The 17493-nt window shown below is 39.7% G+C and overlaps 1 protein-coding gene across 1 annotated transcript in view; it reads right to left on the bottom strand.

Moving 5' to 3' along the window:
• Positions 1–574: 574 nt before the first annotated feature.
• The window catches only part of LOC126428354 (protein draper-like), a 216633-nt gene continuing 199714 nt past the window's right edge, over positions 575–17493 (bottom strand). The window contains exons 18-20 of the mRNA XM_050090285.1: positions 13768–13968; positions 4549–4686; positions 575–711 (exon numbers count right to left, since the gene is read on the bottom strand). Of these exons, the coding sequence (XP_049946242.1) occupies positions 575–711; positions 4549–4686; positions 13768–13968 (476 nt within the window). The remainder of the gene's footprint in view (positions 712–4548; positions 4687–13767; positions 13969–17493) is intronic.

Genomic DNA, 17493 nt, shown 5'->3' with positions numbered 1-17493 from the left:
ACATTTGCACCTTCCCAAAGCACATGAAAATATTCTGAATTCAAATTTTGAAGATGAAACATTTTGACACTACAAAGATGGGACATGATTCAGCAGCAGAAACTTATTATGAAATTAGAGATTGTTATAAAGAGGAGATTCCTCATTATGGTATATTTAGGGCTTTTTTCCCAGTTACAAGTGCAAAATGAAACTTTGAAAACATCACTCAAGAAATACACATTCACACACTGATAAGGAACTTACTTGGATGTGATTTACCTCTTGTATGCTTTACATTATCATTTTATTAAGTTTGACAGCTGTAGCAACTCAATATGATCCCTGTGTTTAGTCAATTCTCTACAAATTCAGTTACAATTATCTTGACTGAGCGAACACTGAAAATTAGCAGAATGTCTCTGCTAGTAGTAAGTGGCGTACATTCTAATCTTTCGTATCAGATGAAACAGATATCTTACAGAAGTTGCAATTGCAATCACAGAATTACATTTATGACATTTAGAAGCAGTTTATGTTGGGGTCACTATAAAACTGCTTACATGCTACTTCAGCCCTTGAGATATGCCCACACTCAGGCCGATGACTTGGAAGGCTGGCTGTCAGGAGCATTTTGATCTTTTCGCGGTCCAAGAGCTTTGGTCATCCTGTGGTAGTTCGGTTTCAATGAGCTTGCTGCTCTCTTGTGGTCCAGGTGATCATACTCCATGTCTGTGAATTTTATATGCAAAAGTGAAAAAATGTTTTGACAGTTACACTACCGATCTAAAGTTTTCGATCACAGCTGTTGATTTGTGTTAAAAACAGGGATTTTGTTTTGAATATTCGATCATAAACCTGTTCTGATAGTAAAACAAGTATAAACATGCAAAGACTAAGCTCCTCTGTCATGTATCCAATCAATGTCCACCTAGAGGGGTGCTGATGAGTTTCCACTACACTGATGGTCTTTACCTAAGAAGGTTCCATTTAAATAGGCCTCATTTCTTCTGCTGTCTTAGTAGCAATGAGCTGATAGTACATTGTGTGCATCTAGTAGTGAGTTTGTATACCTGATCAAGTTCATACTGTATCACCTCCTAGTGAGATGGAAAGAGGAGGTTGGAACTGAAAAAAATGCTGTAATTGTAGCTCTGCATCACAAAGACTATCCTAGCAAGACAATAGTAACATAAATTTGGCTTAGCCAAACCTACAGTGATGTATACATTGCTCCAGTTGAAGCAAACTGGTGCCAAGGCAAGTGTTTGACATTCTGAAAGACCCGGAGCAACATCATAAAGCAAAGATTAGTTCCTATGTGTACAGAGTAAACATGAGGACTCTTGCTGCACCTGAAATTAACTACAAAGTAGACAATATGCAAGCAGCTCCAATCCTTGTCTCAGTAGAGCAATGCCACTTACATGAGCATGACTTAAATGGATGGATAGCAGCCAAAAAACCTATATTACTCAAACAAAAGATGCTGAACTGATTGCAATGGGCACAGCAACATAAAAACTGGAGAGTGCAGCAATGGTCCAAGATGAATCAAGTTTGAAATTTGGAAGCCATTGTTGAATTTTTACTCATTGACTTCGTAGAGAACATATGAAGTCATTGTGTAATGCCATTGGTGGAGTGTCGATTGTGGTGTGGGGATGTTTTGTGGGTGATTGAGTCGGTTTTCTAGTGAGAATTAATGGAACATTAAAGAAGGAAGTATATCACAAGATACTGATCAACAATGCAGTTCAATCTGGCAGGAGACACATTAGTTGTATGTTGTCCTGCAGCAAGACAATGATCCCAAACAGACTTCTAAATTGTGCAGAGGGTAAGTCAATGAAACTGAAGCATATGATGTGGTCAAGTCAGCCACCTCACTTAAATCCCATTGAACACTTACAGGATGAACATGGGGGAGGGAGGAGATTAGTGTTTAACATCCCGTTGACAATGAGGTTATTAGAGATGGAGCAGGAGCTCAGATTGGGGAAGGATGGGGACGGAAGTCGGCTGTGCCCTTTCACAGGAACCATTGCGGCATTTGCCTGAAGCGATTTTGGGAAATCACGGAAAACCTAAATCGAGATGGCCGAACGCGGGACTGAACTGTCATCCTCACGCATGTGAGTGCAGTGTGCTAACCACTGCGCCACCTTGCTCGGTGGTATGAACTTGACAGGAAGATCAGAGAACTGAGGTCATCTATGGAATAATTTATAGATGTGTTGGATTGTAATCTCTGCAAAAATGTTACAAAATTTTGTCTCTAGAATGCCAATAGTCTGTGCAGCAAGAAAGGTAAGAGGCTAAAATCTAAACCATATTGTATTGAACTTAATGACAGAGAGAGAGAGAATTTTTATTTTGTAAAATAAAGTATACAGATTTTTTCATAGGTGATCGAATATTTTTGACCAGTAGTGTATACTTAGTAACAAAAATAAACAGAAATTAAGCAAATATAGAGATCCTTATCATGGAAGGTGATTTATTTACTAAACTAGACAGGTAACAATGAAATTCATACCATGTACTCTGCTGAAAAAGGAAAATGCGACACCCTCCAAGAAATGGTCATTTTATTGAACATGATGTGACATCATTGTACAACAAATTCAGGTCAAATGAAACACATGTCACAGTGAAGGGTGTCCCATCACATCACTACAATGCATACCACATTCTGATGGTAATGCAATTCTGTATTCACATACACAGATGATCATAAAGGTGGTAAATGGCATCCTGTGATACACTGCCGCAAAGCATCTTGAGCCTATTGTTGCAATTTGGCAAAAGTATGTTCCCAGTTCATCATGTTCCATATATGTTCAAATGGTGAGGGATCTGGTTGGCCAGGGCAGTTGTTTTACATCACGAAGAGCACATTGTGCATCAAGTAACTGTAAAAGGAATGGCATCATTTCACATTCACATTCAATTCTTGCCCTTGCAATTACAGCCATAAAACTGTGTTATCATCAGACAATAACACTCACCAGTCACGTCACTGCTTTTCCAATCTTGCTTAAGCTGGAATGAGCCTAGTCACAGAAGATTATTTTTTTTATGAAAATCACTATCGAATTCTTGTCACTTCAAATGGTGCATTGGACTCAGCTCACGTGTTGTTTGGATAATAAAAGTTTTGTTAAAATTCAATGCAAATTGCATCTTAGAAGGGCTCACTGTTGAGAATGGCGGTGAATTCACTTTACTGCACCTGTAGCGACACTCTCGCTGATGACTGAGACATTCCCTACCGATTGCTAAGAATGAGGGCATCCAGGTGATTTTATGTTTTCTGTCAATCCTGTATCTTCAAATTTCCTTACCAGTCTCTGCACCATTGACACAGTAAGCACATTTCAGCTACCAAAAGTTACACACAGTCTTCAAATGGTTTCTGCATGGCATTCACTGTACTTGAAATCCACTTTCAAAATCTGGATTGTTGATCCATCATGTATCACACCATTTTAGATGATAACAATACACACAAATGCCAACTCAATGACAATCAGTAATCGCAATATCGTCAGATAACAGTCGCTTAAATTTCACGTACGGCAGCCTAACAAACTGAAAGAGGTGCTCAATTTAAAAACTGCATTCCTTATAGGACACCCTTTATATACTCTCTACTTCTGCCATTGTCAGCTACTTTATTGCTCATTTACTACTTTTTGTGTCTCGTTTCCTAACCTACTACATTTTAGAACAACGTTAATTGATGCATATATTATAAACTCCTTACAAGATATTACCAATACCATTCAGCTGCCCTTCATCCTTGGTCTTCACAGTCATAATACAATTTTTAATCTCTTTTTCGCTGGCCTGTAAGTCCCTTTCCAAATTTGTTTTTGGTCTCCTTTACTGCCTGCTCAGTGCACAGACTGAATAACATTTGGGATAGGCTGCAACCCTGTCTCTCTTCCTTTTCAGCTACTGCTTCCCTTTCATGTCCTTTGACTCTTGTAATGGCAACCTGCTTTCTGCACAAGTTGTACACTACCTTTTGCTCCCTGTATCTTATCACCGTTAGCTTCAGAATTTTAAATCTGTGTTCTAGTCAGCAGTGTCAAAAGCTTCGGTTCCTCATATGACCATTAATTTTGAAGACTGCATAATATTCATTGAGTGAACAACCCTTATAAATATACAGAATCCTAAACTTGTCTTAATTGTAACTTCAAAAAAATTCATGATGCATTGTTTTTCAGTAATTCCATGCCTAATATATGCTATAAACAGCTTGTTCACAGAAAGAACATCCAGAACTTTTCCAGTTGTTTCCTGACAGGAACAGCACTTGACTAAAAAATACGACATTCTTGCAACTTGACAACAAGTTATGTCAAATACCTCCTAATTCACATTCCTGCTACAAAAATGCTGATTTGGCACATTAATATGAGAATGTGTTTAGCCTAATTACATGTGGGAGATTGAGAGAAGAAATTCTTCAATAAACCGTGATAATTGGCAATTAAAAATAAGTGATTTGCTCTAAGTAAGCAAGTATGGCATTAAGAGATAAATGTATCTTCTTACCTTGACCTCCTTTCTGTTTAATTTCATCATAAACATGCAGATCTTCAATACTGTGGTAAACATTCACATTGGGGTTACTTGTAACTGCATCATTGTTCTTCGTCAACACTGGATAGTCATATGATAGTGTGTTGGCACCTGAAACATATTATTATCCATATTCATTACTTCATGTAACAGTGTATCATACAACTGTGAAAACTCAATGAAGCATATTTACAGTCTATATTTTGAAAAACCATGTCATAATTCCACACTTCAGAATATTATATCCAATTTGCAGCCAACACAGGCCTGTTACAAGAGTGAAACACCATTACGATGCATGTTGTCTCATAATGATTTAGTTAGTGTAAGGTTGAGACATACTAGTAATTAGGCCCAATCCAACAGATTCATGGGTAGTATCTTGCAAATAAATGATTTTAAAGAAAAATTTAACACTCTAGTCCTGGTGATTATTATTCAAATGCAGCTACTCACAGAGGTCCAGTGTGCACTATACTTATTATGTGGCAGCAAAACTTGGTAGATATTCTAATGTGTAAATGCAGAACTGATTTACTCTGGAAAAAAATTAGTTCCAATTTTGGTCACTTAGCACAAATCTGTCACTGTGAATGCAAGAAAGATGTATAGAAATGTTTCAACATGAAGTGGATTAGGGACAGGACATGAGCAGAAAAGTTGAAACAAGACAGAAGGGCATAATCATCATTTTATTATTAAGCACTTCTTTTCTTACACAAATTGTTCAATATGAGCATTGGAGATGTCGACAAAATGCTGTATGGCATCAGATTTACACCTGGTGGCAAAAATTGAAATAAATTTTTTCGCCAATGTAAATTGGTTCTGCATTATCCCATTAGTGTATATGCCAAGTTTCACTGCCATACGGTAATCACAGCCCACACTGGACCTCCCTGAGTAGCTACACTTCAGTTGTAATCACCTAGCGTTTTACTTGAGTTCAAAATCAGACATTCCCAGCAACAATAAGAAATACGTGATAATACAGAGTAAAGAATATGTGATGTGATGATATGTAAGTAATTCTTTGAAAAATCATGATACAGCACAGTTTTATGTTTCTATTCTTTATTGGAACCATACAATTTCAATTTTGCAAGACTATCCTCAGGGTTTTACCAACACAGTTAACAGAAACACTATAAATAAGGAAGATGGCCTTGACATTGAATGTCACCAGAGTGTCACATTATAAATGAAGAACATGTTGTAGAAGGGCACAAACTGAGTCAGTAATCATACAAACTTTGCAAACAGAATATGAGTATTAGATGATAATATTTTTCGTTTATACTTTATTGGAGGGCTTTGTAGTTTAGTGACTAATGCATGCTTGGAAACATTTTTGTGACTGACAAGGTAATATATTCATGAAATCTCAATCAAAAAACAAAGATTAACTTCTCATAGTTGAGACTTACACTCATGTAAGAGTTTGTAAATGACATTATGGTCACCTTCTGACTGTAAATTTGTTTATTTATAAATCCCAATATTGCAGATTTGATCGTGTGGTCATTATCATGTGGGGATGACTGCACCTAAGCAGATGTCAAAATCCAACAATCATCTGACATGACATGACATAAAAGATGGTTTCATCACATTGCATTCCTGATTACAACATTTTGTATGTACCGCACTGTTCCATAACATTTTTTGGGGTAAATGATCCCCTATTTGTTTTGCCGCATGCTTTTCTGTGGGTTCACATATATTTTTCCTGCTTACAAACCTGCGTGTGAACTATTCGATTTAAATGCATTTTATGTACATTGCTCATATTCTACTTTACTTATGTTCACACCATTTTTCTGTACTTTCTCATATTCACTGGAGAACTCTACACTAGCAGGCTTTTTTACATCTTGTCACTGAATGACTTGCAATTCTGTTTTGAATACTGTTGCTACTTGCTGCTGACTATGCTTTGTAGTCTCAATGACTAGAGAACTCTTGCTTGCACATACTAAAAAATGCAACAGCAGCTACACATATTTTTTCACACATTAAGGATAGGTACTACAAACACTAAATTTGAGCAAAAATTGATGTACTAGAATAATCCTCCCAATCCAATGAAAATTTCAGTTTTTTCCATTAAATGCAAGAAAGTATGGAAAATGGACACAAACAAAAATAAGGTAGCTCAAACAGTCCACAGCTATACTGCCGGTTCATAGTGTCCAACAGGCACAATATTTCGGCGATCAGACATGTTGCCATCGTCAGGTGCACTGATGAACTGAGCTCCTGAGGGCGGGTGGCCAATTTAAATCCCCTCCCCCCGCGGGCCGCTCTCTTCGCCGCCCGCGCCCGCGCGCCAGAATCTGTCGTAGCGTCAATGTGCTTGCTACGTCCGCCCTGGTTGCCAGTTCGAACTTCTTGCTGAGAGTATTCTTAATTACATTCAATGCCGGGTCCCAAGCCTTGGTGAGATTGTAGCTGGAATCTCGGTTTATAAGGTCTTCCCTGGTGCGAATTTCGATAGCCTCCCTTATAACGCTGTCCCAATATTTAGAGGTCCAAGCCAGGATCTTGGTATGCTCATAATCCATCTCATGTACAGTATACCCGTGGACTGTTCGAGCAACAAATACGCCGGGAGAAACTGAAGAATCACATCATATACCTTTACAGGGAGGAGATGTATTGCAGCATGAAGAAACTCGACAAGCTGCGCCACCGAAGATGCCGTTTGCTGAGTGCTCTTGCATTCCTGAAGTGATGTCATACCAAGTAGATTGTGCTGAACTTTGCTGTGGTCACGCATCACATTGATTCTGTGTCAGCCAAGAGAGTTAAGAGATGGGCCAGCCTTGCCTTGGTACGTGAGATGGTGCACTTTACTCGCCGCAGCCTTGAATACAACTCCCAGTAACTATTTAAACTTCATCTTAAACCGACCAATCAGTTTAATTCGTGGACCTGGGACTGGGTGGATGGTGTTACCTGGACGACAGCCGATTCTGCTCATAAAAAGGCCACTGGATGTCAGATTTCAAAATTCTCATGTCTCTCGGATAAACCATCGCTGGAGGCACCATGCAAGATGATCATCAATCTCACTGACATGGAGCTGTCTCATGAGGCGGTTTCGGTTCTGGAGAAGGGACTCAACTTTGCTCCCACCCCTAGGTTCACGACGGTGGAACAGGTTGCAGCACGATTACCACCTGAAGCAGCAGAAGAAGTGCATCAGGAAACCTGCCGGGCTCTGACCAGAACTAAACCTACAAAGACTAACATTACCAGTAGAGAGAGGGTGGCCATTCGGGACCTAAGAGAGTGCTCTGAGATTGTTATCTTACCTGCTGACAAAGGCAATGCCACTGTTGTTCTTTCCCGCAAGGACTACATTGAGAAGATGCAGCACCTGCTAGAAGACGACTCCTGCAGAAAGATCAACGCTGACCCTATGAAGAAGGTGGAGAACAAGACCAAGGCTCTACTCAAGGACGTGGATCTACCAGAGGGGGACGCCAAGAAAAAGAAATTGTCACCTCAAGGACCTGTACCACCAAGACTTTATGTACTCCCTAAGGTCCACAGAGAGGGGGTACCTATGCACCCCATTGTCAGCAACATTAGGGCACCTACTTACTTGCTGGAAAAATATCTGGCTGAATTACTTAGCCCCTATGTAGGTAAATGCCCTCACCATATCCGAAATTCCGTGGAATGTCTCGACAACTTCAGACTGAAAGACACTGATATCCTAGTGGACTTCGACGTGGTTTCACTATTCACCAGGGTGCCTCTATGAGAGTCAGTCGAGCTTATTGGGCAGAAATTTGACGAGAAGACCACCAAACGCTTTAGGCATGTCTTGACCTCAACGTATTTTCTGTTTAAAGGGGAATACTATGAGCAAACGGATGGAGTTGCAATGGGCAGCGCACTCTACCAGTGGTCGCGAATTTGTAAATGGAGCACTTCGAGCATCATCGAATTGGAAACCTACTTGTTTCTTCTGTTATGTCACTGACACGTTCGTCATCTGGCCCCATGATAGGGACAAGTTCCTGGATTTCCTTACACACCTAAACTCCATACATCCAAACATCAAATTCACTATGAAGACCAAAGCAGAAGGAAGGTTACCATTCCTGGATGTCATGGTCAAGAGAAGAGCTGATGGTACCCTGAGCCACGGTGTGTACAGGAAGAAAACGCACACTGACCTGTACCTGCATACAGACAGCTGCCACCACCCTTCTCAGAGGAATGGAGTACTAAAAACACTAGTACACAGGGCACGCAGCATCTCAGACGCAGAGAATCTGCCCCAGGAACTGGAACACCTCAAAACCACATTCCGAAAAAACGGGTACTCAGAATGGCAAATCAGATGCGCTCTCCGTCCCACCACCACAGCACAACCTGTGGAGACGGAAGAAGAGGTAGCCACTGCCTTTATTCCGTACAATGGTGCACTATCAGGGAAAAATCGGCCATATATTAAAGAAACACCGAGTTAAAACTGTCTTCTGCCCACCCAATAAAACACGGGCATTACCGGGAAGTGCGAAAGATGACCTCGGTTTGAGGAAGGCCGGCATATACCAAATTCCCTGTGAGTGTGGGAAGACTTATATTGGACAGACAGTACGCACCATCGAAGATCGTTGCCAAGAACATCAAAGGTACACTCAACTGAAATATCCCAATAAGTCGGCGGTAGCAGAGCACTGTTTGTCCGAGAAACACGAGATGGATTATGAGTGTACTAAGATCCTGGCTCAGACCTCTAAATATTGGGACAGCGATATAAGGGAGGCTATCGAAATTCGCACCAGGGAAGATATTATCAACCGAGATTGCAGCTACAATCTCAGCAAGGCTTGGGACCCGGCACTGAATGTAATTAAGAAGTACAAATTGGCGACCAGGGTGAACGTAGCAAGCACATCGACGCTATGACAGATTCCGATGCCCACGTCTTCGTGACCGCCGGCGCGCGGATGTGGTTGGCGAAGAGAGCAGCCCAGGGGGGGAGGGGATTTAAATCGGCCACCCGCCCTCAGGAGCTCAGTTCGTCAGCGCACATGACGATGGCGACATATCTGATCGCTGAAATATTGTGCCCATTGGATACGATGAACCGGCAGTATATCCGTGGACTGTTCGAGCAACAAATACACCAGGAGAAACTGAAGAATCACAAAAATAAGGTAGAATACAAGCAATCTACTTACAATGTGATAAAACCTAGCAGTTCACACGTGGATTTGTAAGCAGGAACAAATATGAGCCTGCAGAAAATCATGTGATGAAAGTAGCTTGTGTTTTATATGAAACAAAAACACATTATGAAAATGATGGACTGCTACTCAACTTGCACACACGTCTGAAGTCTCAGAGAGCAGAAACTACACTCAGCTCTCCGAGACTGCAGACGTGTGTGTGTTTTATCAACTGCTGGACGTTAGCCACACGGCGGCACTTAATTGCCAGTAGTGCTCGTGCCTCGTGTTGACAGTGCGGTCAGTTGGGTTCTGATTGCTGGCAGCTAAGATGGGGAAAGCCTGAGTCTGTCCTCCCTATTCATGTTATTAGGGTGTTTAAGTATTTTGATGGTCTCTCTGATTTTGCGTTTTGTCATAACTGGCTGCTTGGCCAACACACAGGTTTCGCTGATTTTATTTCTTTTCCGTAGCCTTGGAAAGGAAAATACTGCGAGCAGACAGACAGGGTAGCAATGGGGTCTCCCCTGGCAGCCAACGTATTCATGGAAGCCTTTGAAGCAACAGCCCTCAGTTCTGCTCCTTTACACACACACGTTGCTGGTTCAGATACCTGGATGACATGTTCGCTATATGGCCTCATGGTGAAACGGAGCAACACAAGTTTCACGAATATTTGAACAATAAGCATGGAAAGATACAGTTCACGCTCAAAGTAGAAAAGAATGGTGCAATTCCATTGCTAGACGTCAAAGTATACAGGAGAATGGAGGGCACACTGGGGCACAGAGTATATCGCAAGCCTAGTCATACAGGCAGGTATCTGCATGCCCAATCCTACCATCACCCAGCACAGAAGAACTCTTGTCATCCGTTCTTTAGCAATGCGTGCGCAGTGCCTAAATGATGCTCAAAACATCACACCTGAGCTTAAAAGGCTACGCACAACATTTGTAGCCAATGGCTACAGTCTTGAGCAGATCCACACAGCCTTGTCAATGAACACAAGTAACAAAGATAAGCAAGAAATAGACAAACTGCAGCCAACAGTGCGCTTACCTTATGTGAAAAATGTTACTGACCGAATAGGCAAACACCTTCACTGCGTTGGGGTGCAGCCCGTCTTCTATAGTGGTCGCAGGATCCAGGACATGCTAGGCTCCACTAAGGACAAGGTGGATGCATTACACACTGCAGGCGTTTACAAGGTGGAATGCGAATGTGGAGAGGCATACATCAGGGGGACTGGTAGGCAAATAGCAACCCAACTTCAGGAACACGAGCATTATATTCGTCTAGAACAACACAACAAATCCGGAGTGGCAGAATATCACCAAGACTGCAGAAAAGAAATAAAATTCAGTGAAGCCTGTGTGTTGGCCTAGCAGCCAATTATGATGAAACGCAAAATCAAAGAGGCTATCGAAATACTTAAAACACCCTAACAACATGAACAGGGAGGATGGACTCAGGCTTGCCCCTCCTTGGCTGCCAGCAATCAGAGCCCAACAGATCACACTGTCAACATGAGGCACGAGCACTACTGGCAAGTAACTGCCGCCGCGCGGCCGACATCCAGCAGCCAACTTCTCATTCGACAGTGACCACCAATCGTGGCACATAACACAAGAGCCGATAGACAACAGAGGTTACATTCTCCCTCCACTGCATCACCCTATTAAAATAAAGTTCCATCTTCCTTAAATGACCAATGAAACTAACTACCTTGACGTAATGGCATGCACAGTGAACACTAACAACAAAATATAAAGGACACTGCATAGCTAGAACGCACCATTAGACCCATAGGAAGGCCGCTGAAACGTTGGTTTTTCTCCAGGATAAGTAGTTTTTTACATCATGACGCGGTACCATACCCAGAAAACTTTTATGTCGATTTAAGCTTATGACCATGTTCGGAGATATAAAGCACATACATATTCACACAAGCAAAACTCGCATACTCACGGCCACTGCCTCCATCTGCTGTTACCAAATGTGGAATCATTCATCCCACCCAATACTACAGGTGTGAGCAAAAATCAGACAGAGTAGGAGTAACACATTTACAATACAATTCAAAGAGTGCAATAGACACAAGAAGTAAAAATCAGAAAAACAATGCAATGAAACCATCATCTGTTTACTATGAAACAAAAACAGTGTGGACGACTTTAAATTACTTAGCAAGAAAATGATGTGTGCTCCACATGGTTTGGCAGTGAACCAGGGTGATGTTACCCAAAGTCCCTTCTTAAGTTTCATCCCCCTTGTATCACCAGTCAAATAAATTGACAAAACTTGTGTAACATTACAACAAACATAAGGCTGTAAGTGAACCTGTCAGTCAGAGCTTCTCATGTCATTATATCAAATAAAAGTAAATGTATAAATATTAAAATTCCTACCACATACATAAAATTAGTATGCAAGTTTAGAATCAAGTTGCCTATTCATTTGGATACACCATGTGATACTTGAAAGATGTATTGGTCCACCAAAAGAAAAACAAACTGACAGTCTAATGTTAAGAGTGCTTCTTCATTCAGAAAAGAATAAAATAAAGTAATGTAATTAAGATAAATTAGAGAAAAAGGAAATAGATTTGATATTAAACTGTAGACACATTTCAGTTTACAACATTGGTGAGTAGGTTGTCTAAAGAAAATTCACCATTCCTCTGTTGCATAAATGTATTGACAAAATTATTACTGTATTGAAAATGCTGATTAACAACAATTGTGAATCAGACCTACTGCAGCTGTTGACTATGGCTGATGGAATCTTATGATGACTGAGTGAAGGTCTGTTCCATGAACACTGCTGAACTATTTGGAGAGTTAAAACTAGAACTGTTGCACATAAAGCGTTACAACAGCTGTAAGAATGAACATTCATGTAAAGCCATTATAATGTAACCAAACATTCATTAGTACAAATCAATGTTATGATGCAGTCAGTGTTATGAATACAATTGCATGGAACCACTATAATTACCATTGTATCATATCTTGTAAGAGGAGGATTGGTTTTAACAATTTACCAGTCAACTTTGACAGCTAATTTAGATAGATTTAGAACTTTTCAAAATACAATATCTCATAAACGACTTGCACTATAATCCCTCAACAAACCCCACTGATATTATTATTTACTCTACTTTTAGTGTGTTCATGACAGTATACAGTGTTATACTTTGAAGTGACAAAATAAGTCTGTGACTACCAATCCATTCTGTGACAATCAAACAGCAATATTACTTTCCACTTCCACAATATTTGTGGTGCAAGTTTTAGGTGATTCATCCTGCATACAAACTACTATTAAATAAAAACATATGTTACAAAAAGTAAGTAAAACTGCTGTAAATGCAACAATGCGTGTTTGTGATCCAACAATTAGAAATTATGGATAAAGAAATGAAACAATTTTGCCAAAAGAATATAAATGTACAGTATAATATCTTTCAGTGTATTGCCGAGTTATTTGAAACAAAATATCTTCAAAAAGTGGTTGAGAGTTGTTTCTCTGACAATCAATAAGTTATCATGAAAAGGCTGTGTACTAACAGCTCATTTGAAGATTCTGCCAAGTATTGTGACATACACAACGCGATCCCATTAAGTGTTATGTTTTTAACTATAATCAGATTTATGTGACTAATAAATAATTTGATATTAATGATATGAAATGACAAATCTTGATTGTATTCATAATAGTGTGTGTGCACGCATGTGTGTGGTGGCACTAAGCTTCTGTGTGGTGTGGTGAGATGAGATGGTCCGTGGTAATATGACAACCCACCGAAAGTGTGGGCACGGTAACTCCCATTAATTCCAGCAGCAATAGAATGTATTATTAACACTTATTTAATAAACTGTAAATGTCTGTCTTTTAGCACAATACTAAATTCTATGATAGTGACCCAGTAGAAAATTACTAAGAAGAAAATAAACGACAGAATCATATTGAAAGAACCTAGAAACAGAGAGGTTGTTACCTGTGCAGCTGCCCGAATCTTCATTGTCAATGGTGCATCCCTCACGTCCCTGTTTTTGCGGCTGGATCTTGGTTTTGTTGTACTTGTAGCCAAAGTCATTGTGAATCTGGTGCACATTGTTCAGGAGAGATCCAGCTCCATCTTTCACTGTGGATGGACTCATCTGGTACGAATACAGCGGATTGTCGATGTTGTGTCTGTCTGCAGATAAATGACTATTTTACTTGTATGACACTGGTACTGCACTTTGCCTTGTAACATGGGAACAGACAAGGTCACAAACCAACAATGGCACAACTCATTGTATTATTTAATAAAAGAGAAAAAAATGGTTGGAGGATCAATTTGTTCAGGAATAATGTAGTGCAATCACCCAGAACATCAGATCCAGGGAGACAAGCATAGCAATGGGAAAATGACATCAGAGGAATGCCAACAAATCATGTTGACTATTTTGTTTTATGATGCCAGTACCAGACACAAAACACAAAAAAAGTGAAAAATTGCATGCATTCTATTACTATAGTATGTGAGCACCATTCTTTGCCTGATTCATAATTTTCTGTTTGAGAAGAAAAGGTATAAAATATATCTTTAGTATAATATCAAACATGTTTTATTCACAAGTTTTTAAAAATATGAGACACAAAATGGCTGGCAACAATTTACCGTCATGAGGCAAAAATCTTAATACTGCTGACAGACACGTAACAGAACAAGAAACTATCCTAGCATACTGTTATTGGAATATCTATGAAGTTGTTTTAGTTATGGTATTTTGTTACAATGATCAATTTTGAAATTGTATGAATTTATCTTCAAATATGCTTGAGGAAATGGAAAGTGAAACAATAATTTCAAGGTCTATCACATGAGGTAAACACCACACAGCAGCTTAAAACAGGGTGTACATAAAGTTCGAGAACACTTTCAATTATTTATTGCACAAGAACCAAACATTGTACAGATATCATACATATGTAATTTTGAACAGAAACCCTGAAAGTTTTTTTTTTATTCAGGTATACCACCACAGAGTAGATGGATCCACTCCATAAAGCCATAATTGCAAAGTATCTGCATTGTCTTTAGTTATATTCTGTTTTTATAATGTAACGTGTAATTGTTCATTTACTCAGGTATCTGTAATCACAATATACCAACAGGCTTTTGTTGCAAAAATCCTCTTGTTTAGTACAATCACTACTAGTATACACCATGGACACTTTTCTTCAATAACTGTTGGCTAATAAATTCCCTCATCAGCAGTTGGAGGTCAATTTAGATTTTGTGTTGTGATACTAGAGTCACTGATGAAGCCTGAGGCAGGTAAACAAGTCTTTGTATTCTACCAGTAACACTTCTATGTTTTTTATAACCACCCGCTCTAAATTAGCTAATTTTCCATGCAATGCAGTAAAACTGTCCAAATTCTCTTCCCATAAAACCTCTGAATTAGCCATCACTAATTCTTTAGATCAGGGGCAGCCACAAATTTGGCCCATGAGCAATGTCCTGGGACAAGTACCATAGCACTCAGCCTAGATGCACATTTCCGGCACAATCACGGTATGCTGTCTGAGAGGGAGGAGGGCAAGATAGGGAAACTGCAAACATGTCATGTTACATGACAATGACACCATTTTATATTTCACATTTCTCAACAACAAATATCACAAACAATACAAATTTTCAGCACTATGTACGTGTTTTTGGCATTCTGAATACAAAATTTAATTTTTGCCTGGTGCAAATGTTGGCACACAGTCAGACACAAACAATTTCACAGATTTTTGCACACAGATCACCATGTAATCATGACTTACTTAGTTCCATAATTGAAAAAAAGGCACACATGCACATAAAATACCTCTCACAAAAAAGCACATCACTATGGAGATATGGAAACTCTGTGTGAGGAAAACAATGTAGATGTAATAGAAATTTTTAACGTATAAGGTTTTGTCTTTAAAATGGAAATTACACTGCAGATCAACCAGTGAATTTGGACTTGCACAAGAGCATTTTCAACTAAAATGTCAAACTGGCTCAAAAACAGATGTTAGACTGACATTATCCTCAAAACTTTTAGAAAATTATCCTTTCAATTCTTTCAAGACCAAAATGGATTCTTCAAACATCATAAATTCTCTAATACCAGTGACCTGAGGGATCTGGACTATTTGTCAGAATTTGTCCCTTCTACAATGTGATTTTCTTTTTAACGCACCCCCATCACATCAGAAGTAAGTTGTCTCACGTGGCCAGTCTTACTATGGGCAGTCACGTCCACTTAATTGAAAGGTTTGCCATCCATTCTTGATGTTCTAATTTTCTCCTTCTTCCTTTATAAATTCAATAATAGCAGGTTTTAAATTAAAAAAATATTCCAGGCAATCCCCTTGACTTAACCAATGTATTATGCAGTAATATACAACTTCTCCACCGCTTTCACTCATTTCCATTGAAAACTGTTCCAACTGACAAAGGAACAATGTTTGCAGCTTCAGAAATTTTACTACTTGTACCACCAATGTCTTCAGGTGATCCATGCCAGCAAATTTAGCACTAAGTGCTCCTTGATGCACAGATCAATAACTGTCATCTGCCAATCATAGTAATTTTTTGTTCTTTCATTGTCAACTAAATCTTTGAATCCTTTCTGTACGGTATTCTGGTTTTGTTTCACAGTAAATTTCTAGTACTGTCAATTATGCAACTGCATAATAGATACTGAGAGCTCTCTTCCCTCTCTTCTGTCATTTCCATTCAATTTTATAGGCTTGCGAAGACATCTCGTTAGACTGCCTCTTTTTTTGCTACCAGGCACTTGCATGTTAATAATATTCACATCATACAATAATAAAGGAGGGTAACCACTGGTGACACCGCACCATGGTTCTGCCCAACTGAAAAGATTTTTTGCACCCAAAAATTGCCACACTGCAATTCTGAGTGAAATGAACAAGTGTTTCCAGGAAGAGCCAAGACAGACCATACCTCAGCCCACACACCCAGCTGTCATGTGGTTTGGCATGCTGTGACTGCTTTAGATAACATTACATCTACTGTTCCAAAACTATCTACCCCAACCATTACTACCAGAGTGCCATAGAGCCCCTGTCTCCATATCACATTCCAGCACATGAAACACAACCCTCCTAATTTTCCTTTTGTGGCAGCACTACACATAAGGTATTGACAGGGAAATTGTTTGTGATGTCTACCATGAGTAGCTTCCCCATAACTTGTTACACTCTGTCCCCGTGGACGCACTCACAGCTTAAATGTCTACACCTGGCTCCAAACGAAACCTTTTGGCTGTTTCCCCCGAATTGAACGACACCCCGTTAACCTCCAATAAGCGTCATTTGACTTTGGTTTCGGAGTGATTCTTCTTAATCAGGAAATCCAGTCCTAGCATCATGCTGTAGTCATTGCCAACATGAAAGTAACCCTTCCACACAAGCCCAGAAATTCCTCTATCCTTCCTAAAAATCCGGAAGTGCTGGTCCCGGCAAGTATAAATTATGCCCCCCTATTCCACTCAACTTGCAATGTGGTGTGCTCAGCTTTGTAGCTTCCACAATGTCTGAATTCATCACAGATGCTGATGATTCCATGTCCAGTAGCAACTTGTGCCTCCTTTGCCCCACTAATTTGGTTAAGCAATGCTATTAATTCCTACAGCTAGGAAAGAGGGATTGGTTAGTATGCCTCCCTGCA

The sequence above is a fragment of the Schistocerca serialis genome, chromosome 12, assembly GCF_023864345.2.
Source record: "Schistocerca serialis cubense isolate TAMUIC-IGC-003099 chromosome 12, iqSchSeri2.2, whole genome shotgun sequence".
NCBI classification, from domain to species: Eukaryota; Metazoa; Arthropoda; class Insecta; order Orthoptera; family Acrididae; genus Schistocerca; species Schistocerca serialis.
Note: the sequence above shows the minus strand (reverse complement) of the source record. Positions and strands in the feature narration are given on the sequence as shown.